General features: G+C 42.6%; 1 protein-coding gene across 1 annotated transcript in view; it reads left to right on the forward strand.

Annotated features, from left to right (window-relative positions):
• rsrc1 (arginine/serine-rich coiled-coil 1) overlaps nucleotides 1-26231 on the forward strand; it is a 176265-nt gene that overhangs the window by 13169 nt on the left and 136865 nt on the right. Inside the window, exon 4 of the mRNA XM_038974085.1 lies at nucleotides 11093-11281. Coding sequence (XP_038830013.1) covers nucleotides 11093-11281 — 189 coding nt within the window. The remainder of the gene's footprint in view (nucleotides 1-11092; nucleotides 11282-26231) is intronic.

Below are 26231 nucleotides of genomic sequence, written 5' to 3' on the forward strand. Positions count from 1 at the left end.
CACACGCTGCTCCATTCAATAGCCATTTTCTGTGACTTATCATACGATTGGGCCCTTTTAATTTTTTTATTTAACCTACATTTAACTAGGCTCCCGAGTGGCACAGCGGGCTAAGGCACTGCATCTCAGTGCAAGAGGCGTCACTACAGTCCCTGGTTCGAATCCAGGCTGTATCACATCCGGCCGTGATTGGGAGTCCCATACGGTGGCGCACAATTGGCCCAGCGTTGTCCGGGTTTGGCCGGGGTAGGCCGTCATTGTAAATAAGAATTTGTTCTTAACTGACTAGCCTAGTTAAATAAAAACAAAACAAGTGTAATCAACACCAGATAATCCAATAGGATCGCTTTTCAGTTGTACAACTGACTAGGTATCCCCCTTTCCCTAGTAGAAGAGTTTACCTATTCAATTGGTCAGCTTGTCCCATCCTATGGGAGAAAATAATATTCCACTGGGCGCTTACAAATTTCGAGTGGCACAGGGAGGAAAAACATGCATGCCCAGTTGTTGGAAAAACACTTTTGAAAGCAGTTTAATTGCCACTTAACAGAGCAGGATCACAGCTTTCTATTCTACTTACATTTAGTCCTCAATTGCCAGTTGGACCATTTTAAAACCAGGGTTTTTAACAGCAACATGGATTAGGCGCATAGTGATCACCAATGGCGTTGAATGCATTGTCGGAGATCTGAGCGGACTCGAACATGGGGTAGCTGCTAGCCCTTCTCATGACACCAATGGATGTATTGGAACGTTGTATCACAAACCATAGTGCGGCGCACAATAGGCCCAGCGTCGTCCGGGTTTGGCCGGGGGAGGCCGTCATTGTAAATAAGAATTTGTTCTTAACTGACTTGCCTAGTTAAATAAAGGTTAAATAAAAACAAAAAACTAGGCAAGCCAGTTAAGAACAAATTCTTATTTACAATGACAGCCTAACCTGGACGATTATTATTATTTGACCATGCTGGTCATTTATGAACATTTTAACATCTTGGCCATGTTCTGTTATAATCTCCACCCGGCACAGCCAGAACAGGACTGGCCACCCCTCATAGCCTGGTTCCTCTCTAGGTTTCTTCCTAGGTTCTGGCCTTTCTAGGGAGTTTTTCCTAGCCACCGTGCTTCTACACCTGCATTGTTTGGGGTTTTAGGCTGGGTTTCTGTACAGCACTTTGAGATATCAGCTGATGTAAGAAGGGCTATATAAATAAATTTGATTTGATTTAACCTGGATGACGCTGGGCCCCCATTGGACTCCCAATCACGGCCGGTTGTGATACAGCCTGAAATCTAACCAGGGTCTGTAGTGACACCTCTTGCACTGAGTTGCAGTGCCTTAGGCCGCTGCGCCACTCGGGAGCCCAGGTACCAGCGGCTTACTTATGACTCACTGACAGCTTTGTTTGAATACTTTGCAGGACATGTCTCCCCTAGGCTACGCCTCCTCTAGACAACTAGTGATGCTAGTTGTTATAATTGAAAACAATTCATATACTTATATTCCCAATTTGTCTCGTTGTGTGTCTGCATGCCTGTGTGTCCCGTGCATAAATTTATGCGTGTGTGTGCGCGTGCTAAGCAGAGCCATGTGCTCTGGCCTGTCAGGAGAACCACTGTCACCCCCTTCTCCACCCTTCCCAGAACAGAACAGCCGCCAAGCAAATTGTGGACAAATGGAATCTCCCAGGCAGGCAGCACTTGTCTTCTACCCGTGTACAGGCAGGGGGAAATGTGGTTTCACTTATCCATCTAATATTTTAATTGTAAAAAAATAAAAGGATGGCATTAGGAAAAAATAGATTGGGATCATGTGCTTCTTGACTGAAATCCAGACACTTTGAAAAGTAATGAAACACTTTCTCAACGAGCTTGAGTTTTGGAGAGTGTATTTCTTTCTTTTCCTTCGCTCTGTCCGTCCGGCTGGGGGCGTCCCGTGATGGAGCTCCTGGCCAAGTCGGAGACACGCAGAGGAAGTGGAGGAATGTATCACCTGTCACGTGTCCACCCTTCCTCTCTGTGATTGGTTGGAGGAGTGCGTTGGAGTACCTCAGTGCTTCTGCGCAGGAGCAGTATATTGCTCAGGCAGTCAAAGCTTCGTCAGTGAATGGTGTGTGTGTGCGTGCTCGCATGTGTGTGTTGATTTAAGGGACCTGATGCGGCCCTCTTTGAAGTGAGCCCCATGGTTATTGGGCTGTCAGCAATCGGCTGCAGTGTGTCGTGCGGCCTGATGAAAACTCATCAGTTAGAGAGCCGTCTCGTAAGAAGCCCCGGATTGATCAGTAATAAAATGTAATATCTGTCGGCATCGTTTTTTTTATTCGGCTTCAGACACTTTCATGATCCGCAGCGACAGACGTCGCAGAGAAGTTTTCTCTGAACCTATTATTATTATATTTTTTGAGACACCTTGTTCTCAACATCACCTCTGAATTTATTTATGGGGGGGGGGGGTGTACTCTCTCTTTTTTGTTTCACTCTGTCGGAGTAAAACGAATCGTTTGGTGGTTTTACGAGACGATATTTCAGATGCACTTATTTGTTTAATTATGTGTGGTTTCCCCCTCCGAGGTGGAATGCGTGTCTGCTTTGTGTCGCACATTCTTTTCCCTCCCTTTTACAGTGAGCCCACATGTTTCGTCTCAGCGTTTATGATATTTCTTATACCACAGTTGTGAGGTTCCCGAAATCACTTAAGCTCACAGCATAACCGTCCACATTTAAACAATAAAACACTATTATGGTAAGGGCCTCAGATCTTCCACCACTTCATAAATACACATAAATAAAAAGGACTGGGGCGAAAAAACTCCCCATCATCTTGCCTCTAAGAGCACACCTGCTAATGAAGAACACGTTGTGTCTGAAGCGTGGCTGTCTGAGTAGTCTCCCTCTCCTGTTCCGGATGACTATGTGATCACGCTCTCCGTAGCCGATGTGAGTAAGACATTTAAACAAGTCAACATTCACAAGGCCAGATGGATTACCAGGACGTGTACTCCGAGCTTGCGCTGACCAACTGGCAAGTGTCTTCACTGACATTTTCAACCTGTCCCTGACTGAGTCTGTAATCAACATGTTTCAAGCAGACCACCATAGTCCCTGTGCTCAAGAACACTAAGGTAACCTGTCTAAATGAGTACCGACCCGTAGCACTCATGTCTGTAGCCATGACTTTCTTTGAAAGGCTGGTCATGGCTCACATCAACACCATTATCCCAGAAACCGTAGACCCACTCCAATTTGCATACCGCCCCAACAGATCCACAGATGATGCAATCTCTATTGCACTCCACACTGCCCTTTCCCACCTGGACAAAAGGAACACCTATGTGAAACTACTATTCATTGACTACAGCTCAGCGTTCAACATCATAGTGCCCTCAAAGCTCATCACTAAGCTAAGGACCCTGGGACTAAGCACCTCCCTCTGCAACTGGATCCTGGACTTCCTGATGGGCCGCCCCCAGGTGGTAAAGGTAGGGAACAACACATCCGCCATGCTGTTCCTCAACATGGGGGCCCATCAGGGGTGCGTGCTCAGTCCCCTCCTGTATTCCCTGTTCGCTCATGACTGCATAGCCAGGCACGACAACAATGACACAGCCTATAGGGAGGAGGTCAGAGACCTGCCTGTGTGGTGCCAGGACAACAACCTATCCCTCAATGTGATCAAGACATAGGAGATGATTGTGCACTACAGTAAATGGAGGACCGAGCACACCCCCATTCTCATCGACCGGGCTGTGTGATATTATGTCTGATCTCGCAAACGATGTAAAGTATGTATAGATAGATGTAGTCTAGATCCAAGCGTGTTGATTTTTAATCAGAGTGTATCCTGCTATTGGCACACTTGTTGAATTATGCAACAGAACGTGACCACATCACCAACAAACTATCATGGTCCAAACACACCAAGACAGTCGTGAAGAGGGCACGACAAAACCTATTCCCCCTCAGGAGACTGAAAAGATTTGGCATGCGTCCTCAGATCCTCAAAAGGTTCTACAGCTGCACCATCGAAAGCATCCTGACTGGTTGCATCACTGCCTGGTATGGCAAATGCTCGGCCTCCGACCCCCAAGGCACAGAGGATAGTGTGTACGGCCCAGTACATCACTGGGGCCAAGCTTCCTGCCATCCAGGACCTCTATACCAGGCGGTGTCAGAGGAAGGCCCTACAAATTGTCAGAATCCAGTCACCCTACTCAAATCAAATAATTTTATTGGTCACATGCAGATGTTAATGCGACTGTAGCGAAATGCTTGTGCTTCTAGTTCCGACAGTGCAGTAATATCTAACAAGTAATCAAACAATTCCCCAACAACTACCTAATACCCACAAATCTAAAGGGGTGAATGAGAATATGTACGTATAAGTATATGGATGAGCGATGGCTGAACGGCATAGGCAAGGTGCAGTAGATGGTATAAAACACAGTATATACATGTGATATGAGTAATGTAAGATATGTGAACATTATTAAATGTGGCATTGCTTAAAGTGACTAGTGATCCATTTATTAGTGTCCAGTGATTGGGTCTCAATGTAGGCAGCAGCCTCTCTGAGTTAGTGATTGCTGTTTAGCAGTCTGATGGCCTTGAGGTAGATGTTTTTCAATCTCTCGGTCCCAGCTTTGATGTACTTGTACTGACCTCGCCTTCTGGATAATAACGGGGTGAACAAGCAGTGGCTCAGGTGGTTGCTGTCCTTGATGATCTTTTTGGCCTTTCTGTGATGTCGGGTGCTGTAGGTGTAATGGAGGGCAGGTAGTTTTCCCCCGGTGATGCGTCGTACAGACCGCATGTGATGCGTCGTACAGACTGCACCACCCTCTGGAGAACCTTGCGGCTGAGGGCGGGGCAGTTGCCGTACCAGGCTGTGATACAGCCCGACAGGATGCTCTCGATTGTGCATCTGTAAAAGTTTATCAGGGTTTTGGGTGACAAGCCAACTTTCTTCAGCACTGTCTGTGTGGGTGGACCATTTCAGTCTGTGATGTGTACGTACGCCCAGGAACTTAAAACTTTCCACCTTCTCCACTGCTGTGCCTTCGATGTGGATAGTCATAGACTGTTCTCTCTGCTACCGCATGGCAAGCGGTACCCAGAGCGCCAAGTCTAGGTCCAAAAGGCTTCTTAACAGCTTCTACCCCCAAGCCATAAGACTCCTGAACAGCTAATCAAAGGGCTACCCACACCCCTCTTTTATGCTGCTGCTACTCTCTGTTTATTGTCTATGCATAGTCAGTTTAACTCTGCGTACATGTCCATATTACCTCAATTTCCTCGACTAGCCGGTGCCGACGCACATTGACTTTGTACCGGTACCCTCTGTATATAGCCTCGCTATTGTCATTTTACGGCTGCTGTTTAATTATTTGCTACTTTTATTTTTTTACTTAACACTTATTTTTCTTAACTTCTCAAAGCATTGTTGGTTGAGGGCTTGTAAGTAAGCATTTCACTGTGAGGTCTAGACCTGTTGTGTTTGGCATTTGACAAACAAAATGTGATTTTGATTAGATTTGACGAATTGTTAAATACACACAGTTAAGGTTTGACACTGAAATATCTGTGTGTCCTACCATTCCTCTGTCTGCTGCAACCAAGATAAAAGGAAACAACATGAAAAACTGAAAAAGAAATGCTGGAGTTTGTACCCCCCTCCAAAAAATCGACAATTTTTTGAGTAAACCCAAATATAAGAAAATGAGTTGTTGAATGACTGGCTCTGGCGAAATTGGTTGAGTTAGTGAGTTAGCACCTCGTCTTGGGGTTTGACCTCCACTTGACCCTGTGTTTGGGTTCAGTGACTGAACAGTCGTTCCATCATGCCTTTCACTCCAGCTGCTGAAGGGCGTCATGATGTGCTGCGATGCCAGGGGTCACCAGACAGGCCAGTTTAGGATTGTGGTGTCGTCGGTGAGTGACAGTGGGCACATGGTGCCAGCAGGGCTAGCTTGGAGGTCAACCGTGCCGAAGAGAGATGATGAGTTCATAAAATGTTGTTTCTCTCGTAGAAAGTAACTTTTCTATTTTATTTAAAAGAAATGACCAGTTAGCCATGTGGGTTCATGTAGATCTGAGAAGCCTTTTGAAGGCCTTTAAACTTGGCTAAATGACTTGACCTATGGGCTGTGCGGGTGGGCTTAAATGGGTGCTGATTTCTTTCTCAGTCCAGCAGACTGTTGGACAGTTGCCAGCTGGGAGCTAATTTAAAGTAGACTGATGATTGTGGCAGATATTTACCGTCCCCTTTCATGGTTTTGAGGGGAAGGAGAAAGATAAACTTTATGGGGTATCTTTCATGGTTGCTCTTTGCTGTGTTAATTGTGCTAGCAATCAGCTACTTTACACCGCTTGTAATTTGATGTGCTTTCCTTTTTATTTTGTGTGTGTGTGTGTGTGTGAGAGAGTACAGATAATATGGCTGCTTGGAAGAGGGAAACAGCTTGGGAAATGATTTCAACAGCTATCGTAATTAGGAGAATATCATAAATTAAACTTGTGTCTGGCACAGCGTTTGAAGAGCACTGAAAAGTAATAAATGCTGGATGGTTAACATATTTGCATTGCGTTCGGCGGACAGCGCTGGGGAGGACCAGCTGTTTTGGATGTCTTTTGGCAGCAGGAAATGCAGCTATTGCTCATTCAAGGTGCTTTGCTTTCGAAAACGTATCATGAATATCACTTTTAAACTGAGTGGGAAACGGCTGCTGGGTGCGCTTCCGTGTGTGCGCGTGCGTGTGTATTCTCTCGCTGGAAGAACTCTGCGGGGGTAAACGCTTTAATGAAGTTCCTGAAATAAGTATTTTTGTCTTTTGAATATATATTTTTCTTTCAGATGTGGTTTTTATATGTTGCATGTTTGGTTGAAGAACCAGTACTTGTATGATGTGGGAAGAGTCCTAGTCGAGACATGGGGCCAAAGCAACTTACGTGTGACTTTTGACTTTCTCTTCAATTGTGTATTGATATTAAAGGACACACATTTGAGTTGCCTGCACAGATCCCAAGTTAGGATTTGGTATAGTGGTCTCCCTGGTCTCTCTCAGGTCCAGTCATAGTACAGCAGTCCCAACAGAATCCATCAGTCAGGTGCTTAGAGCCACTTATCGAAGCAGAGTGATGACACGACAATTGCCAGTGGAATCGGAGACTTCTCTTTCACATAGGCATAGCCAATTAATGAGAGATCGAGCAGACTAACAGAGGAAATCTCCCCTAAAGTCAAGATAAAGGCTAACCATCACTTTGGTCCTGCGTTGCTCAGGTGTTAAGAGCTTGGTGCTAGCAACTCCAGGGTTGTAGGTTCGACACCCACAGAGATCACATATACAAAAAATATATGCGCTATAAAATATATGTGTGCCTTTCCAAATCAGGTCCAATCAATTGAATTTGTAGAAATATCTCAAGGATGATCAATGGAAACCGGATGCACTTGAGCTCAATTTTGAGTCTCATCGCAAAGGGTCTGAAAACTTTTATGTAAATAAGATATTTCAGTTTTTTTTATTTTATAAATTTGCAAACATTTCTAAACCTGTTTTCGTTTTGTCATTATGGGGTATTGTGTGTAGATTGAGGAACATCCGTTTTAGAAAAAGGCTGTAACGTAACAAAATGTGGAAAAAGGTCTGAATACTTTCCGAATGCACTGTGTGTCATTTACCCACATAGCACTGTGGATCTAGCATTTATGCCTACGCGTATGCCTACTGTACGTAGGGAGTATGGATTGTTAGTAGGGGTAGTGGTTGTAGTCCCCTGGGAGTAGCGGTCCGCAGTCACCAACTGGAAGACTATAGAGAGGATGGATGGATGAGAGAGAGAGAGAATTCCAGGCTGTTGTCGCTGCTGGGATGGGGATGGGACATGCATTCGGAGAGGGGGAGGCAGGGGGCCATGGAGGAGGGGGCATGAATAATGATTTGACCAGGGTCGGATTCCAGTCGAGTCTTTAGCCTGTTTTCCAGCACTAGTGGTATCATGTTGCTGCCATTAATGTCCAATTTTCAATGAAAAACATGTTTAGCCTCCGAAATATAATACAGACAGATAACGCGGGGCGACGACACCACTATCCAGGCTACACACCCCCGACGATATAATTACCCAAATGGGTTGTGGTTAGGGATCATATCCAGGGTGAGCGCGGGGGGTCACCCAGCGATAAGCTCCCCAACCTTGCTCCAACACACTGGTAATTACTTTATTGATAATTCACTGAGAAAATTGCCCTAGCCAATAGCGGCAGCCCGATTTAATGGATTGGCTAGGCGAATAGGAGGGGGGAAGAAAACAGCAAGGCCCTTTTAATAGAAATGAGAATATGTTTAGGCCATAGGGGAACTATTTTCTCCTGAGATAATAACCCAAATAAAATGTAAAATAGGCAGGGGCTTGGCATGGGGTAGGGGTTGATGCTGTTTATCTGTGTGTCTTGCATTAACACATTTACCCCTGGCCTTAAACGAGCTAATCATTCTCCAAGGGGAAGGGCTTGGTAATGAAATTGACATTTAACAGCATAGCCTCACTCTATTAACTACAGTAAATGTAATTTGGTACAGACCCCAGAAGTGTGTGGCTGCCGCTGTCCCCCCCGTTCAGAAAAGCAACCGCAGATTTTGTGTTTATTGCATCTGCTTGCCACAAGTTGCTTGGCTGCTAAAATAAGACTGCACTTGTGTTTTCTCCATATGTAGCTATTGGACACGCACAAGCACACACACACAGACCAAAACAGAAAATGGACAGTGTCCAATTCCTCGTCTCACATCCGCCGTCGTACCACACACCCAGTTTCACACACCAAAGTCTGTGGGTTGGCCTGAGGATCTTCCAGACGGGAGGCAGATTCGAGTAATAAACCTATCTATATTCCCCCAGGACGTTAAGGCTGGGTGGTTTACCAGTTCTCTGGTGATATAACCACCTCGTACAGAACTCTCCGTTGTATTGTATTCATGTAGCTCTAATTCTGAGAAGGCTTTGCAAACCACAGGTGATTCTCTCCCTCTTGCACGTGTGCAGTATTGTTACGTAGAATATCGATATTATTTACTTGCCTGACGACTCATACTGAATTCTTCGGCTGCTCAATGTTCGCTACATACTTCAGTCTGAGACTGCCATCATTGAAGTCATTTGTGGTGATGTCAAAACGATGGGTGTTATGCAAAACAAAGTCATCGGTGATTGGATCATTTCTAACCAATCAGAGTGTCAAAGCCAATGACAACTTTTTCTAAATGCTGCTTTATCCACATGTGTTCTGGCTCTGGCCCAACCAATTGGTTTCTGGGACCAATCAGAACGGTTAAAATGGGTTTGCATTCTAGAAATTGTCGGGGAGTGTACTCCGATCCAGACTCGTGGCGGAGAAGAAGCTAACGTCTGTGAGCACGGCATAGCGTTTGCCCGGATAAAGGAGTTTGGGTAGCCAGGCAAATGATTTACCACCATTACTAGTGATGACAGTGGAGCGTTTTATGAGATTAAAGATTATATTTATTTTATGAAGGATGTATTCATGTGCTACTTATTAAGACCTGTGTCCTTGCAAATGGCCATGTCATTGTGCAAGCACAGTATTAGGCAGACATTTTGAATGTCATTTGTATTGTATTAAGAGCTAGTTTTTAAAATATTTTTTACAGTATTCCATGTATCATCTACTCATCATTGACACCCAGCTTTGTTCAACACTAGAACACATTGTAGAACTCTCCAGGGTCCATAGTGTATGTATAAAGCATCTCACAGTAGGAGTGCTGATCCAGGATCAGTTTTGCGTTTTAGATCATAATGAATTAGATTATATTTACAGGGGGGGACCTGTTTTCAACAGTTGTCCAGACTTTTGTGACAGAACTATTATTAGTTTTATGTCAAAAGAGGGAAGGAAGCAATAATGATTCTGGGACAGCAGGTTTGACCATTTTTATAGACAAATCAATAAAATGATAGATGATAGAATATAACACCTTAGCTCCCTCCTCTTTTTTTACAGGCTTCTTTTCACATTGTCATAGTCAGACACACACACACACACCCATCAGCCTCCGACTGACAGTGCATTGAAAATGACTTATCTGAATCAATAGAGGTGTGAATACGTAAAAAACAGACACACTCTGTAGTCTCTCCACTCCACGGAGGTGTGTGTGAGAGAGGCGATGACAGGCAGCGGTGGCTCTGAAGGCCGGCCCAGCCAGCCTAGCCTGTCTCTATAAGTAGCCCACTAAATCTCATACTAGTCCCAGTGTGTGTGTGTGTTCAGGGATCCATCCCACTGACTGTCAGGATCAATAAGGCCGCCATGGCCGCCATCTAAAGCCCTCCCTAATTGCCCCCATCTCCAGCCAGTCGCCCATCTCCAACCGTCTGTTTCTAATCAACGCCGACTCGGGTTTCCCAATAGGCTGCTGCCCTAACCAGAAGCTGTAAATTAACTGCCGGCAACTAGTTCTTAGTTCTCTCTTCTCGCTCTCTCTCGTTCTCTCTCTCTCGTTCTCTGTCGCGCTCTCTCGTTCTCTCTCTCTCTCTCTCTCGTTCTCTCTGTCTCTCTCGTTCTGTCTTTCTCGTTCTTGTTCTCTCTCTCATTCTCAATCTCTCGTTCTCTTTCTCTCTCGTGTTCTCTTTCTCTCTCGTGTTCTCTCTCGTTCTCTCTCACACACACATTCGGACTTGTATGACTTTTTTATTTGGTCTTTTCAGCATTTGAAAAGCATGACACAAGGCATTTCAAGTTACAGAGGGCCTACAGTAAATAAAGCCCTCTCTAACAGTCTGACTCAAGGCTTTGGGAGTCATCACATACGGGAGATGGATTACCCTGCTTGGGGTGATTTTGGTTGCATGTCAGAATCATGCTGGATAGTGTCAGCGCCAATGCTAACTGGGGTAGCCTTGAAGTTAGGCCAGTAACCGAAAGGTTGCTGGTTCGAATACCGGAGAATTTCAAATCACAACATAATGTACTTTACAGTGAAACAATCAAATTAAGAAATTAAAACATAATTATTTTTTTTATCGCTTTTTTTTGCGATTCTGATCATGTGTTATGTCATCTCTCCAGGTCTCGTGAGCGACGGCGGTCTCGCAGCAGGAGCAGTGGCCGGTCCAGCCGCAAGAAGAGCCGCAGCCACAGCCGAGACCACAGCAGGCGGAAGGGGCGCGACAAAGACAAGGAGAAGGGCAGAGACAATGGCAGGGACCGAGACAAGGACAGAGCCAAGGACAAAGACAAGAGACCCGACAAACAAGAGTGAGTGAAAAGTTCCTTTGTGAGTCCATGGCATACTCACTCTGACATTGCAGCCCCCCCCCCCCAGGTATATTATGAGAGTATCCAGCAGGAACACCTCGGCTGGGCCTCATCCATCCATCACTCCTTCGCTTTTTCTCCTGGTATCCTCTCATTCGGAATATATTACATTCTCTGTGTTAATGTTGCATCCTTAAGTGTACCTGCGTCACCTGAACATAGTTGATCTCTTTATCTCTCTACTGTTGATCTGCCTTGGCCCGGGTGCAATATGTTCACACACAAACACAACACACACACAGACATCCCAGGTGCAATATGTGCCAGCCAGCCATGGACCTAACTCACTCAGGGGGCCTTACTTTCCACCAGAATAGCACCTTGATTTACCCATATCCCGCCCCCAAGCGCTGTGTCCTAATGTGATTGGAGGGCGGGGTAATGTGATTGGTGGGGAGTCGTTGTCTCTCATATTGAGTGTCGTGTGTCTTAGACCCGTCAGTTAGGCGTCTAGAGCACGGAGGGTCGCGCAGAGAGAGGACTGGAGGCGCAACCCTGTCCAAATATAACGTATCCATATGCACCATTTAGGCTATCTAGACCGTGACCACATATCAGGGCATGTGTTCGGGGGCCTCATTTATAACCGTTGTGCAAATTTCTAACTAAATATCTGCATCTGCCATTTCTGAAAATATCCAGAATAACCATAACCATTTATAACACCCGTTATATAATTAAGTGATAATGCCCGAGAAGCCGGAGTTTGGAGGATAAATTGGCACAGGTGTTGTTAGGCCGTGCCAATATATCCTCCAAACATCGGCTTCGAGGGCATTATCACTTAATTATATAACGGGTGTTATAAATTATCACTTTGATACAACAGGTTACCAACATATTCAAATAGTGATTGACATATTTTCATTAAAAACGTTAATTTAATTTATTCATAATATTTCATCCTTTCACAAGATATAGTCCTGACACAAATCTAGGGTTACTACCTAAACCGGCTAGTCTGTTCCATTGCCATACTGGCTGGCAGCGTTCTTATCCCTTGCTTGCTAGCTAGCCAACTACTGCTAACTTAGTCACATCAAACAGTGCAGCCAGAATGACAACAGAAGCTCCATTTGCATTTGTTTAAGCTGTTTTCTAGTGACATTTATGTGGACGCATCTAAAACAATGAGCTAATGAGGCGTGATTTCGCCTGGCATAAAAAAATGTGCTCTCGTCAGGACACTCTTGTACAGAAGAGCTAGCCAACAACACAGCTAACACACAACTTCAAACGGAAGCTGGAAGGACTGCAAACAAGCTGCACTTCGTTTCTTTTGACCTTTTTTCAATTGACATTTCTTTGTAAATATCCATAAAAATGATGCCAGCTGATTCATGATTTCGACTGGCTGAGAAACGCTGCTTGCCTGTCTCTCGTCTGGACCTCTACACGTTTATTACTATGGGACAGCTGGAGATCGAATTTGAATATTGAAACAATGTTGCAAATGTTGGAGAGACGGACAGCAAGGTTTATATACAAATCTCTGCTGTTGAAAGTTAAATGTTAGTCTGAAGGAAATGTCTAGATGTTTTTTTTCCCAGTGGAGATAAAGTTTATAAATTGCCTGGCTGGGCTGATGAGACCGTGGATTGCACAGTCAGATGGAACAGAGTAAATAGGCATTTTAACGTCATAGAGTTTGTGGAATAGACACAGGCTAGAATGCGGTTTTAACCAATCAGCATTCAGGATTAAACCCTTCCGTTGTGTAACACCCGTTTATAAATCAGACCTGTCGTAAAACTGTGCGCACATAAACGAGAATTATAACTTATTTAGGAAAACGTTCTCAGTTCACCTTTTATGGTCACAATAATTGCATTTATTTTGAACTATTGGAATTAGACCACGTCAGATTTTAAACGAAAGAGCAATGGCACATTTGATCACATTTCTATGGCGGTTTAAGCAGAATGTTTTAAAGGTCCAATGCAGCTGTTTTTATCTCAATTGTTACCCAAAAATTATTTGATATCAATTAAGTACTTACTTTAAAAAAAATCTAAAATAAACCAAAATTGCATCACAGCAAGCAACATTTTGCTAGGACTGTCTGGGGGTGGTCTGAGTCGGGAGGGGGAAACTGAAAACTAGCTGTTATTGGCAGAGAGGTTTGGAACTCTAATTCCTATTGGTCTATTAACTAATTTATCCCCTGATGATGTCACCAGGTAGTCCCAAACTCCATCCCACCCAAACGGTCTTACATTTCAGGCAGTCTTTTCAAACAGCTCTTACACTAAAAGGGCATTATCATAATTTTCACAATTTCACAGTATTATTCCAACCTCAGTGTGGAAATACAGTTGAAGTTGGAAGTTTATATACACCTTAGCCAAAGACATTTAAACTCAGTTTCACAATTCCTGACATTTAATCCTAGTAAAAAGTTCCTGTCTTAGATCAGTTAGGATCACCACTTTATTTTAAGAATGTGAAATGTCAGAATAATAGTAGAGAGAATGATTTATTTCAGCTTTTATTTCTTTCATCACATTCCCAGTGGGTCAGAAGTTTACATACACTCAATTAGTATTTGGTAGCATTGCCTTTAAATTGTTTAACTTGGCTCAAATGTTTCGGGTAGCCTTCTACAAGCTTCCCACAATAAATTGGGTGAATTTTGGCCCATTCCTCCTGACAGAGCTGGTGTAACTTCGTCAGGTTTGTAGACCTCCTTTCTCGCACATGCTTTGTCAGTTCTGCCCACACATTTTCTGTAGAGGTGAGGGCAGGGCTTTGCGATGGCCACTCCAATACCTTGACTTCGTTGTCCTTAAGCCATTTTGCCACAACTTTGGAAGTATGCTTGGGGTCATTGTCCACTTGGAAGACCCATTTGCGACCAAGCTTTAACTTCCTGACTGATATCTAGAGATGTTGCTTCAATATATCCACATAATTTTCCTACCTCATGATGCCATCTATTTTGTGAAGTGCACCAGTCCCTCCTACAGCAAAGCACCCCCACAACATGATGCTGCCACCCCCGTGCTTCACGGTTGGGATGGTGTTCTTCGGCTTGCAAGCCTCCCCCTTTTTCCTCCAAACATAAGAATGGTTATTATGGCCAAACAATTCTATTTGTTTCATCTGACCAGAGGACATTTCTCCAAAAAGTATGATCTTTGTCCCCATGTGCAGTTGCAAACCGTAGTCTGGCTTTTTTATGGCGGTTTTGGAGCAGTAGCTTCTTCCTTGCTGAGCGGCCTTTCAGGTTATGTCGATATAGGACTCGTTTTACTGTGGATATAGATACTTTTGTACCTGTTTCACCCAGCATCTTCACAAGGTCCTTTGCTGTTGTTCTGGGATTTATTTGCACTTTTCGCACCAAAGTACGTTCATCTCGAGGAGACAGAAGGTGTCTCCTTCCTGAGTGGTATGACAGCTGCATGGTCCCATGGTGTTTATACTTGCATACTATTGTTTGTACAGATGAATGTGGTACCTTGAGGCATTTGGAAATTTCTCCCAAGGATGAACCAGACTTGTGGACGTCTGATTTCTTGGCTGATTTCTTTTGCTTTTCCCATGATGTCAAACAAAGTGGCATTGAGTTTGAAGGTAGACCTTGAAATACATCCACAGGTACACCTCCAATTGACTCAAATTACGTCAATTAGCCTATCAGAAGCTTCTAAAGCCATGACATAATTTTCTGTAATTTTCCAAGCTGTTTAAAGGAACAGTCAACTTAGTGTATGTAAACTTCTGACCCACAGGAATTGTGATACAGTGAATTATAAGTGAAATAATCTGTCTGTAAACTATTGTTGGGCAAATGACTTGTGTCATGCACAAAGTAGATGTCCTAACCGACTTGCCAAAACTATAGTTTGTTAACAAGAAATTTGTGGAGTGGTTGACAAACAAGTTTTTAATGACTCTAACCGAAGTGTTTGTAAACTTCCGACTTGAACTGTATATGTAAAGTACAGATAATCACGTTTTTGACTGCATGGGGCCTTTAATATTTTACAGTGAGTTTAATCTTTTAGCGAGTGCCAACCACTTGATTGATATATTCAAAACAATTTTAAAGTAAAATACTACAGCCCACACTTCTATGCAAAATACAAATTATTGTTCAATATTTTGTTTATCAATAGATTGTGTTTCGCCTGCCTTGGTATAGACTCGGAGCGTATGATGTCATGCTCCTATTGCACAGCAATACTGTAGCCTATACGCATACTGTCAAATCTTTTACAAAAATATGTCACCCTTGGACTTTTTTTTTCAAGTAACTCACAATTTTCCCTACAAATAAGTTGAAATTGATCAAAGTATTTCACTGTTAATATTACAGAACCTTTGTTTTTGATTCAGAACTTAATATATCAATTTAAATCAGAAGATTAACAGAAATGACATTGACAAAATGATTGACTCCCCAGACTTAATATTTGGTAGCACAGCCTTTAGTCAAAATTACTCCATAAATGAGTTTCCTGCAGCTCTTTACTGGCAGTTTGGCCCACTCCTCTTGTGCAAACTACTCCAGTTCTCCCAGTTTTGAAGGGTGCCTTCTCCCAACTGCTGTTTTCAGGTCTCCACAAAGTTTCAATGCGATTTAGATCTGGGCTCATCGCTGGCCAATTCAGAGCAGTCCAGCGTTTTTGTCTTGAACCCTTCCTGGGTGCTTTTTGAAGTGTGGTTGGGGTCATTGTCCTGCTGGAAGACCCATGACCTTCGACGTGACCCAGCTTTCTGACACTAGGTCCGACATTGCGCTCCAAAGTGCCTTGGTATTCTCCTGATTTCATGATACCATGCACACATTCAAGGCACCCAGTGCCAGAGGTAGCAAAGAAACCCCAAAGGTGTTATTTTTTTTGAAGGCTTCATTTTGTTTTCTGGTAACATGAAGATGGTGTGCTTTACCAAAAAGCTATAATTTGGTCTCCGCTGTCCACAGCACATTCTCGCAGAAGGATTTTGGCATGTTCAGGTGTGTTTTGGCAAATTTCTGTATGGCTTTCTTATGTCTCTCTCTCAGCAGTGGTGTCCTGCTGGGTCTCCGACCATATAACCAATATATACCATGTGACCAATCAAATTTGATTAAACTAGAGGTCGAACGATTATGATTTTTCAATACCGATACCGATTATTGGAGGACCAAAAAATGCCAATACCGGTTAATCGGACGATTTTTATTTTATTTGTAATAATGACAATTACAACAATACTGAATGAACACTTATTTTAACTTAATATAATACATCAATAAAATCAATTTAGCCTCAAATAAATAATGAAACACGTTCAATTTGGTTTCAATAATGCAACAACAAAGTTTTGGAGAAGAAAGTAAAAGTGCAATATGTGTCATGTAAGAAAGCTAACGTTTAAGTTCCTTGCTCAGAACATGAGAACATATGAAAGCTGGTGGTTCCTTTTAACAGTCTTCAATATTCCCAGGTAAGAAGTTTTAGGTTGTAGTTATTATAGGAATTATAGGACTATTTCTCTCTCTACGATTTGTATTTCATATAGGCACTTTAGTATTGCCAGTGTAACAGTATAGCTTTCGTCCCTCTCCTCGCCCCTACCTGGGCTCGAACCAGGAACACATCGACAACAGCTACCCTCGAAGCAGCGTTACCCATGCAGAGCAAGGGGAACAACTTCTCCAAGTCTCAGAGCGAGTGACGTTTGAAACGCTATTAGCGCGCACCCCGCTAACTAGCTAGCCATTTCAGATCGGTTACACCAGCCTAATCTCGGGAGTTGATAGGCTTGAAGTCATAAACAGCGCTGTGCTTGAAGCATTGCGAAGAGCTGCTGGCAAAACGCAAAGTGCTGTTTGAATGAATGCTTACGAGCCTGCTGGTGCCTACCATCGCTCAGTCAGACTGCTCTATGAAATCATAGACTTAATTATAACATAATAACACACAGAAATACGAGCCATGAGTCATTAATATGGTTGAATCCGGAAACTATCATCTCGAAAACAAAACGTTTATTCTTTCAGTGAAATACGGAACCGTTCCGTATTTCATCTAACGGGTGGCATCCATAAGTCTAAATATTCCTGTTACATTGCACAACCTTCAATGTTATGTCATAATTATGTAAAATTCTGGTAAATTAGTTTGCAACGAGCCAGGCGGCCAAACTGTTGCATATACCCTGACTCTGCGTGCAATGAACGCAAGAGAAGTGACAATTTCACCTTGTTAATATTGCCTGCTAACCTGGATTTCTTTTAGCTAAATATGCAGGTTTAAAAAATATATACTTCTGTGTATTGATTTTAAGAAAGGCATTGATGTTTATGGTTAGGTACAGTCGTGCAACGATTGTGCTTTTTTTGCAAATGCGCTTTTGTTAAATCATCCCCCATTTGGCGAAGTTGGCTGTCTTTGTTAGGAAGAAATAGTTTTCACGCAGTTCGCAACGAGCCAGGCGGCCCAAGCCTCTGCATATACCCTGACTCTGTTGCAAGAGAAGTGACACCATTTCCCTAGTTAAAATAAATTCATGTTAGCAGGCAATATTAACTAAATATGCAGGTTTAAAAATATATACTTGTGTATTGATTTTAAGAAAGGCATTGATGTTTATGGTTAGGTACACGTTGGAGCAACGACAGTCCTTTTTCGCAAATGCGCACCGCATCGATTATATTCAATGCAGGACACGCTAGATAAACTAGTAATATCATCAACCATGTGTAGTTAACTAGTGATTATGATTGATTGATTGTTTTTTATAAGATAAGTTGAATGCTAGCTAGCAACTTACCTTAGCTTCTTACTGCATTCGCGTAACAGGCAGGCTCCTCGTGGAGTGCAATGTAAAGCAGGTGGACTAGTTAACTGTAAGGTTGCAAGATTGAATCCCCGAGCTGACAAGATAAAAATCTGTCGTTCTGCCCCTGAACAAGGCAGTTAACCCACCGTTCCTAGGCCGTCATTGAAAATAAGAATGTGTTCTTAACTGACTTGCCTAGTTAAATAAAGGTGTAAAAAAAAAACTCCGATTGTTATGAAAACTTGAAATCGGCCCTAATTAATTGGCCATTCCGATTAATCGGTCGACCTCTAGATTTAACCCTCTTTCATTGATTCGGGACGGATGGTGCGAGTTGAAACTGTCGTACCTTTTGTTTGAATGTCAGCTTGAATCTGTGTGGCAGTTGATCGAGGTGCTTTCTGTCGTTGCAATCTTCCATCTAGTTTTCTGATTTGGGCCTTGTCCAAGGAGGTTTGCTACAGTGGCAGGGGCTTTAAACTTCTTGACAACATTACGTAGGGTGGAAACAGGTACATCAAGGTCTCTGGAGATGGACTTGTAGCCTTGATATTGTCCATGCTCTGCTACAATCGTCGTGTGTCTGACCACCTCAGCTAATTCTCTGGTTTTCTTTCTTTTCTCCATGCTCATTGCGGTAAACACAGTGACACAAAACAGGATAATGTGTCCTTCTCTCTATTCAAACTGGTTGACTGAGGGATTTTTATATGGCAGGCACCTGCAACTCACAGGGAGAGGAGTTCAATTCAATAGTAAAGGAGAATCACCTGCTTGAAATCTAATTATTTCTAACTACTTCTAGAAGACGCCAATAATATTGTCCAGGCCATTTTAGGATTTATTTGTGGAATAAGCTAACATTTACCTTATTTACATAAGTATTCAGACCCTTTGCTATGAGGCTTGAAATTTCTCAGGTGCATCCTGTTTCAATTGATCATCCTTGATGTTTCTACAACTTGATTGGAGTCCACCTGTGGTAAATTCAAATGATTGAACATTATTTGGAAAAGGCACACACCTGTCTATATAAGGTCCCACAGTGTACAGTGCATGTCAGAGCAAAAACCAAGCCATGAGGTCGAAGGAATTGTCCGTTGAGCTCCGAGACAGGATTGTGTCGAGGCATAGATCTAGGGGAGGGTACCAATACATGTCATCAGCATTGAAAGGCCGCAAGAACACAGTGGCCTCCATCATTCTTAAATGGAAGAAATTTGAAGCCACCAAGATCACCAACCTGACAGAGCTTGAGAGGATCTGCAAAGAAGAATTGGAGAAAGTCCCCAAATACAGGTGGTGTGCCAAGCTTGTAGCGTAAAACCCAAGAATACTCGAGTTGCTTCAACAAATTACTGAGTAAAGGGTTTAAATACTTATGTAAATGTGATATTTCATTTTTCTTCTTTTTAATACATTTGCAAAAATACGTTTTTTTAAATATTATTTTGGCTTTGTCATTATGGGATATTGTGTGTAGATTGATGATGGGAAAAAACTATTTAATCCGTTTTAGAATAAGGCTGTAATGTAACAAAATGTGGAAAAAGTCAAGGGGTCTAAATACTTTCTGATTTCACTGTACATAAAGTACTAGTCAAAAGTTTGGACACACCTACTCATTCCAGGGTTTTTCTTTATTTTTACTGTTTTCTGAGTTATAGAATAATAGTGAAAACATCAAAACTATGAAATAACACATATGGAATCATGTAGTAACCCAGAAAGTGTTAAACAAATCAAAATATATTTTATATTTGAGATTCTTCAAAGTAGCCAACCTTTGCCTTGATGACAGCTTTGCAAACTCTTGGCATTCTCTCAACCAGCTTCACCTGGAATGCTTTCCAACAGTCTTGAAGGAGTTCCCACATATCCCAAGCACTTGTTGGTAAAAATAAAGAAAAGCCCTTGAATGACTAGGTGTGTCCACACTTTTGACGAAGGAGATGATCGTGGACTTCAGGAAACTGCAAAGTGAGCACCCCCCTATCCACATCGACGGGACAGCAGTAGAGAAGGTGGAAAGTTTTAAGTTCCTCGGTGTACATATCACCGACAAACTGAAATTGTCCACGCACACAGACAGTGTGGTGAAGAAGGCTGAAAAAATGTGGCTTGTCACCGAAAACCCTCACTAACTTTTACAGTTGCACAATTGAGAGCATCCTGTCTGGCTGTATCACCGCCTGGTACGGCAACTGCACCGCCCACAACCGTAGGGCTCTCCAGAGGGTGGTGCGGTCTGCACGATGCATCACCGGGGGCAAACTACCTGCCCTCCAGGACACTTACAGCACCCGATGTCACAGGAAGGCAATAAAGATCAAGGATTATAACCACCCGAGCCACTGCCTGTTCACCCCGCTTCCATCCAGAAGGCGAGGTCAGTACAGTTGCATCAAAGCTGGGACAGAGAGATAGAAGCTGTTTTTCAATCTCAAGTTCATCAGCCATCACTAACACAGAGAGGATGCTGCCTACATACAGACTTGAAATCATTGGCCACTTTAATAAATGGATCACTAGTCACTTTAATAATGCCACTTTAATAATGTTTACATATCTTGCATTACTCATTTCATATGTATGTACTGTATTTTATACTATATCTTGCATCTTGCCCATGCCACTGTCATTGCTCATCCATATATTTATATGTATATATTCTTATTCCATCCCTTTACTTAGATTTATGTGTATTAGGTAGTTGTTGTGGAATTGTTAGATTACTTGTTAGATATTACTGCACTGTCGGAACTAGAAGCACAAGCATTTCGGTACACTCGCAATAACATCTGCTAACCATGTGTATGTGACCAATCAAATTTGATTTGATTTGAATCTTGAATCAAAGGATTTAGTGGCTACGTACAGTGAGTTTGAAAGGTTGAATGGGGGGGTTTGTGAGCAACACATTGCCTTTTAAAGGGGCTAGATGTTTTATTTATTTAGCTGTATTACACATTTTCTTTTCTTAGATTGATATCTAAGGTATCAGCCAAACAAATAGAGCGAACACACTAAACTAAAAAGGCCAGTGGAATATTTCTATATTTTCTTATTCAGGCTTCAATATCCTTTAAAATGCTTGATAAGGATCTCTGACCCCGCTCTGTGTTTGTGAGAGTTTTTTGATGGACTGTGTTGGTTTAGATCCGCACACACCAGCTAACCAGGCCACCCAACACACCATCTAACAGAGCCACGTCCCCTTTTTCTCTTTTTCCATAATGGATCTATTCTTCACCGCTTCGAGAGAAAATCCAAGAAGTCTTCTGGAGTAGACCATCTTGTGCAAGAAGAAAGGAATTTCTATCCAATTGGCCTCTTATGGCATTCCCTGTGGTTAGTGGAGATGGGCTTATGATGATGGGAGGCAATGTTGTAGTACTCGAGACCGGACTCGAGACCACATATTGAGTGTCTCGGTCTTGTCTCTGTGTTGGATACATTTTTACTCGGTCTTGACTCGGTCTCGGACAGTGAGGACTCGTAATTTCTTCCAGAGACCAGCGGCGTAAAAAACTCATAATTATCAGCTTCCATTCCGTCAATGCATATGTTCTTGTAAAATGAATATCATATTGCCTATTGAAACCTGGGATACCTACTTTACTCTTAAAATTACTGTCCTTTACTTTCGTAGAAAAACATCATCACTCTTTGTCCAGATTCTCTTGACTTGCTGGTAGGGAAGAGTGTGGGAAATTGTAACGGTCTTTATATCTATTCATGTTTGCGAAGTGGCAACCTAGGCCTTCAGTTATGACAGTCTCGTGATGCTGAAAGGACAGACACTATAATACCAGCGCACTCACGTAGGAGAGTGCACTTTTTGTAAAACACAAAGGGCCCTATGGTGTAGTGGAGGCTATACGCAGGTATACGCCCTATACCCACTTCGTTTTCAGTAGGCATTGCTTATACTCACTTCTTAATCCCTACTGTTGCGTATCAAAGTCGTGTAGTAGAGGTATAGGAAGGAAAGACGTTTCAACTTATACGATTTATTAATTATGTAGTACAATAGAGAAATCATGCACAAAGTAGCCTACAGAATCGCAAAGTATGTGAAATATATTCACATGCGCGAGGCACATTCTGTATAGCCTAGTTTCTAGCGGATTATCATCGACAAGCAGCAAGAGCGCGCAGCTCTCAACTGGTTGTCTCATGGAGCAGCTCACAGAAGAATGACATTGGTAGCCAGTAGGTAGGAAGGAAAGACGTTTCAACTTATATCTACCAGTAAATGTGAACTAAGGAAACTGGATATGCATATCAGGTATTGAAAAAGTTTAGTCCATCGTCTTGGTTAGTAGGCTATTTGCGATGTCCAATTCGGTCATCATGTGTTGTTTGCATGAACATCTGTAATGGCTTTCCCTAAAAAACGTCCCAATTAAATGTTGACTGCAATGTAGGTCTACCTGACAGAATGATATAATGTTGGTTTGTATCAACGGAGAGGGCATTTGTTTTTCTCAATTGAATTAAAGGGCAACTACACCCTCCAAAAAGATATATAAACTCTGCAAAAAAAGAAACGCCCCTTTTTCAGGACCCTGTCTTTCAAAGATAATTTGTAAAAATTCAAATAACTTCATAGATCTTCATTGTAAAAGGTTTAAACACTGTTTCCCATGCTTGTTCAATGAACCATAAAATGTATGAACATGTATGAGACACTAACAAATTACAGACGGTAGGCAATTAAGGTCACAGTTATGACAACTTAGGACACTAAAGAGGCCTTTCTACTGACTCTGGAAAAACACCAAAAGAAAGGTGCCCAGGGTCCCTGCTCATCTGCGTGAATGTGCCTTAGGCATGCTGCAAGGAGGCATGAGGACTGCAGATGTGGCCAGGGCAATAAATTGCAATGTCCGTACTGTGAGACGCCTAAGACAGCGCTACAGGGGGACAGGACAGACAGCTGATCGTCCTCGCAATGGCAGACCATGGGTAACAACACCTGCACAGGATTGGTACATCCAAACATCACACCTGCGGGACAGGTACAGGATGGCAACAGCAACTGCCCGAGTTACACAAGGAAAGGACAATCCCTCCATCAGTGATCAAACTGTCCGCAGTAGGCTGAGAGAGGCTGGGCTGAGGGCTTGTAGGCCTGTTGTAAGGCAGGTCTACAAGTCCCACTGAACACGTCTGGGACCGGTTGGATCGGAGGGTGAGGGCTAGGGCCATTCCCCCCCGAAATGTCCAGGAACTTGCAGGTGCCTTGGTGGAAGAGTGGGGTAACATCTCACAGCAAGAACTGGCAAATCTGGTGCGGTCGATGAGGAGGAGATGCACTGCCATACTTAATGCAGCTGGTGGCCACACCAGATACTGACTATTACTTTTGATTTTGACCTCACCCTTTGTTCAGGGACACATTATACAATTTCTGTGTATGTCTCAGATGTTGAATCTTAACACTTGTAAAAATTTGTATAAACATGACAAGTTTGCTGAAAAATACGCAGTTGGCAGTGAGAGGACGTTTATTTTTGTGCTGAGTTTAAATGCTTCCCCCGCCCCCCAGACCTCATAGTCTGCACCATACAGCTGGTGATCGAAGTCAGCGCGCATGCGCACGTCCTGCCACAAAGAGTCGCTGGAGCACAATGGGACAAGGACATCCCGGCCGGCCAAACCCTCCCTTAACCCGTACGATGCTGGGCCAATTGTGCACCGCCTCATGGGTTTCCCGGTCGAGGCCGGCTGCGACACAGCCGGGGATCGAACCCGGGTCTGTAGTGATTCCTCTAGCAATGCGATGCAGTGCCTTAGACCGCTGCGCCACTCAGGAGGCTTCCACCAGATGATGATTATTTGAAACGTAACTTCTTGTTGAAAGTTATTCTTGAAAAAGGAGAAGCTAATAAATTACCAACAACATCCTCTTTGATAACACCTGCTGCTGCCACTTCAATCTAGCCTACAACAAAAGCTAGCTAGCTCGATCTTGGGAAAACTACTGCTCGCTATTGCACAGTGACCTGTTCGCCTTCGAGAAGGCAAAAGTGTCCATACATTTTTGTAAAAACAGTTCCACCAATTGCAAGTCAATGTGATTGGTTGATAACACTGTCACTCCAACATTTTGCACTAATACAGTTGAATGGCAGATTCCTTCTATCAAGCTTCTGATGGCCTAGCCTATGGCTGACTTAGCTAGCTAGATGTATCTCCCCAGAGACCACCAAAGAAAAAGCCTGATTTTGATTTTCTTCTTCAATAATAACCCTTTCCTTTCTAACAAAAATTCAAGAGATTAAATCAGAACATCATTGAAAATACTAATATTATTATTTTATAAATCATTAGCCTTTCTCTTAAAGTGTAGAAGGCCCTCATTGTTCCCCATTGTGTTTGGGTCAGTAAACATTTATAGAGTGGCTCTATTTGTAATCAGCATGCTTTTTTTTGGAAAACTTTAAATGTCTAAAGAATCCATATTTTCTTCTGAAATGTGACTTGTTTCAGGAAACTAGGCGTATGTCGCAAATCACGACTTCACAGGAGAGGCATTTTAATGTTTATTTGTATTTTTGATCAAAATGTGTTTTTGGGCAGAAATGCCTTCTGGAACATTTCAACTTTCTTGTGCCTTAATAACGAACTTGTATGACATCTGTAAATATGAATAAAGTTGTTAAATTACGAGCCTAGTTCGTTTAGCCACAGAAATAGACAGGAAACTTCCTGCTTGCCATGACTGGCTGAGATAATGAATGGGCTGGGCATGCCGAGAGATGAGTTTCGGATTGTCTGCCATGTAGCATTGTCTTTCTATAAAATGAGCTGCTCGTTATGTAGATAATCCTTTCTACTGTAGTTTTTTCAAAAGATATAACGTTAGCCATCGAGAACTGCAATGTGCTCTCAATACAATTGCTGCCCTGAATTTATCAGGCGCAGTTATGATAAAGTTAGGAAAGTTATGATGGACTACTTTCAGGAGGACGGTTGTACCATGCTGATTCTCTCAGAATCGTAAAATGAATCGGACAATGAGGAAATCCCTAATTTAGGTAAAAACATTTTCATTGAAGAAGACATTGTAGAGTCTTCTGATGACAGTGATGGGGAAGAAACGGCGATCAACAGTGTTGTCACGGAAGAAGTTGACCGAGTTAAGAAATCAGTGGGAATGTCTGGTAGGAGCAGAGGAGATGATGAGATGAATACAATTCTGGTGTTTGATTGCAATTGCAGAGGGAGTCAAAGAGAACACAGAAGGCTGTTGTATAAAACACCTGTCTCCGGATTACATCTTCAAACTAAGGGAAACCATGTCATCCGTGACAGAGCGGGAGAAAGATCTGATTCTTATGGAATTTCACACGGTCAGTGTGAACCAGAGTGGCTTGACACAACGGGCCAAGCAAGCTGTACAAACAAAACGGAAACGACATCTTATTTAATGAAAGGGGTTTCAGTCCGCCGTGAAGCGTTCATCCATGTATACGGGTCTAGAGTCTAGCTACAGTTTCAGATATTATACGGTTCTAATTTTGTCAAAGTTTTTTTTTTATTGCAAGTTAAAGCTTACAGCTAGCTGACGTTAGGTGGCTGGCTCGCTAGCATTAGCGTTAAGTGTATGATCTGTGTCGTAATATTATCTCAGAAATCCATTTGCATTGCTAGTTATAGCCTAATGTTAGCTAACTAGCTAACTAGCCAATGTTAGCTAACTAGCTAACATTGAACCTATTTGGTTTACTTTAGCTAGCTATGACTATCGGTTTGTATTGCTAGTATTCTATGGATTGGTATAATGGTACATTGTTTAGCTAGCTAGTTATTGATATTGTTCTTGTACGTACTGTATATTATTTGGTTCTTTTTCTACTGGCATTGACAGTAGAGAAAGTAATTTTTTTCTTTATATTGACACGATCTATTTTTGATATTGCAACTATGCAAGTAACCATTTCACTGTACCGTTTACACTTCTGTAGAGACCCATCTACTTAGCAAGATGTGGCTGGGGGTTATTGCATTTCTTTCAAATGACCCGTCAATTTAGACAAGTGTGTCTGGGTACGCGTCGTCAAATATTTATGATTTTTTTTTATCTGGACACTCTGTTTACCTGGAA

This window comes from Salvelinus namaycush, chromosome 34 (genome assembly GCF_016432855.1).
Source record: "Salvelinus namaycush isolate Seneca chromosome 34, SaNama_1.0, whole genome shotgun sequence".
Lineage (NCBI taxonomy): Eukaryota > Metazoa > Chordata > Actinopteri > Salmoniformes > Salmonidae > Salvelinus > Salvelinus namaycush.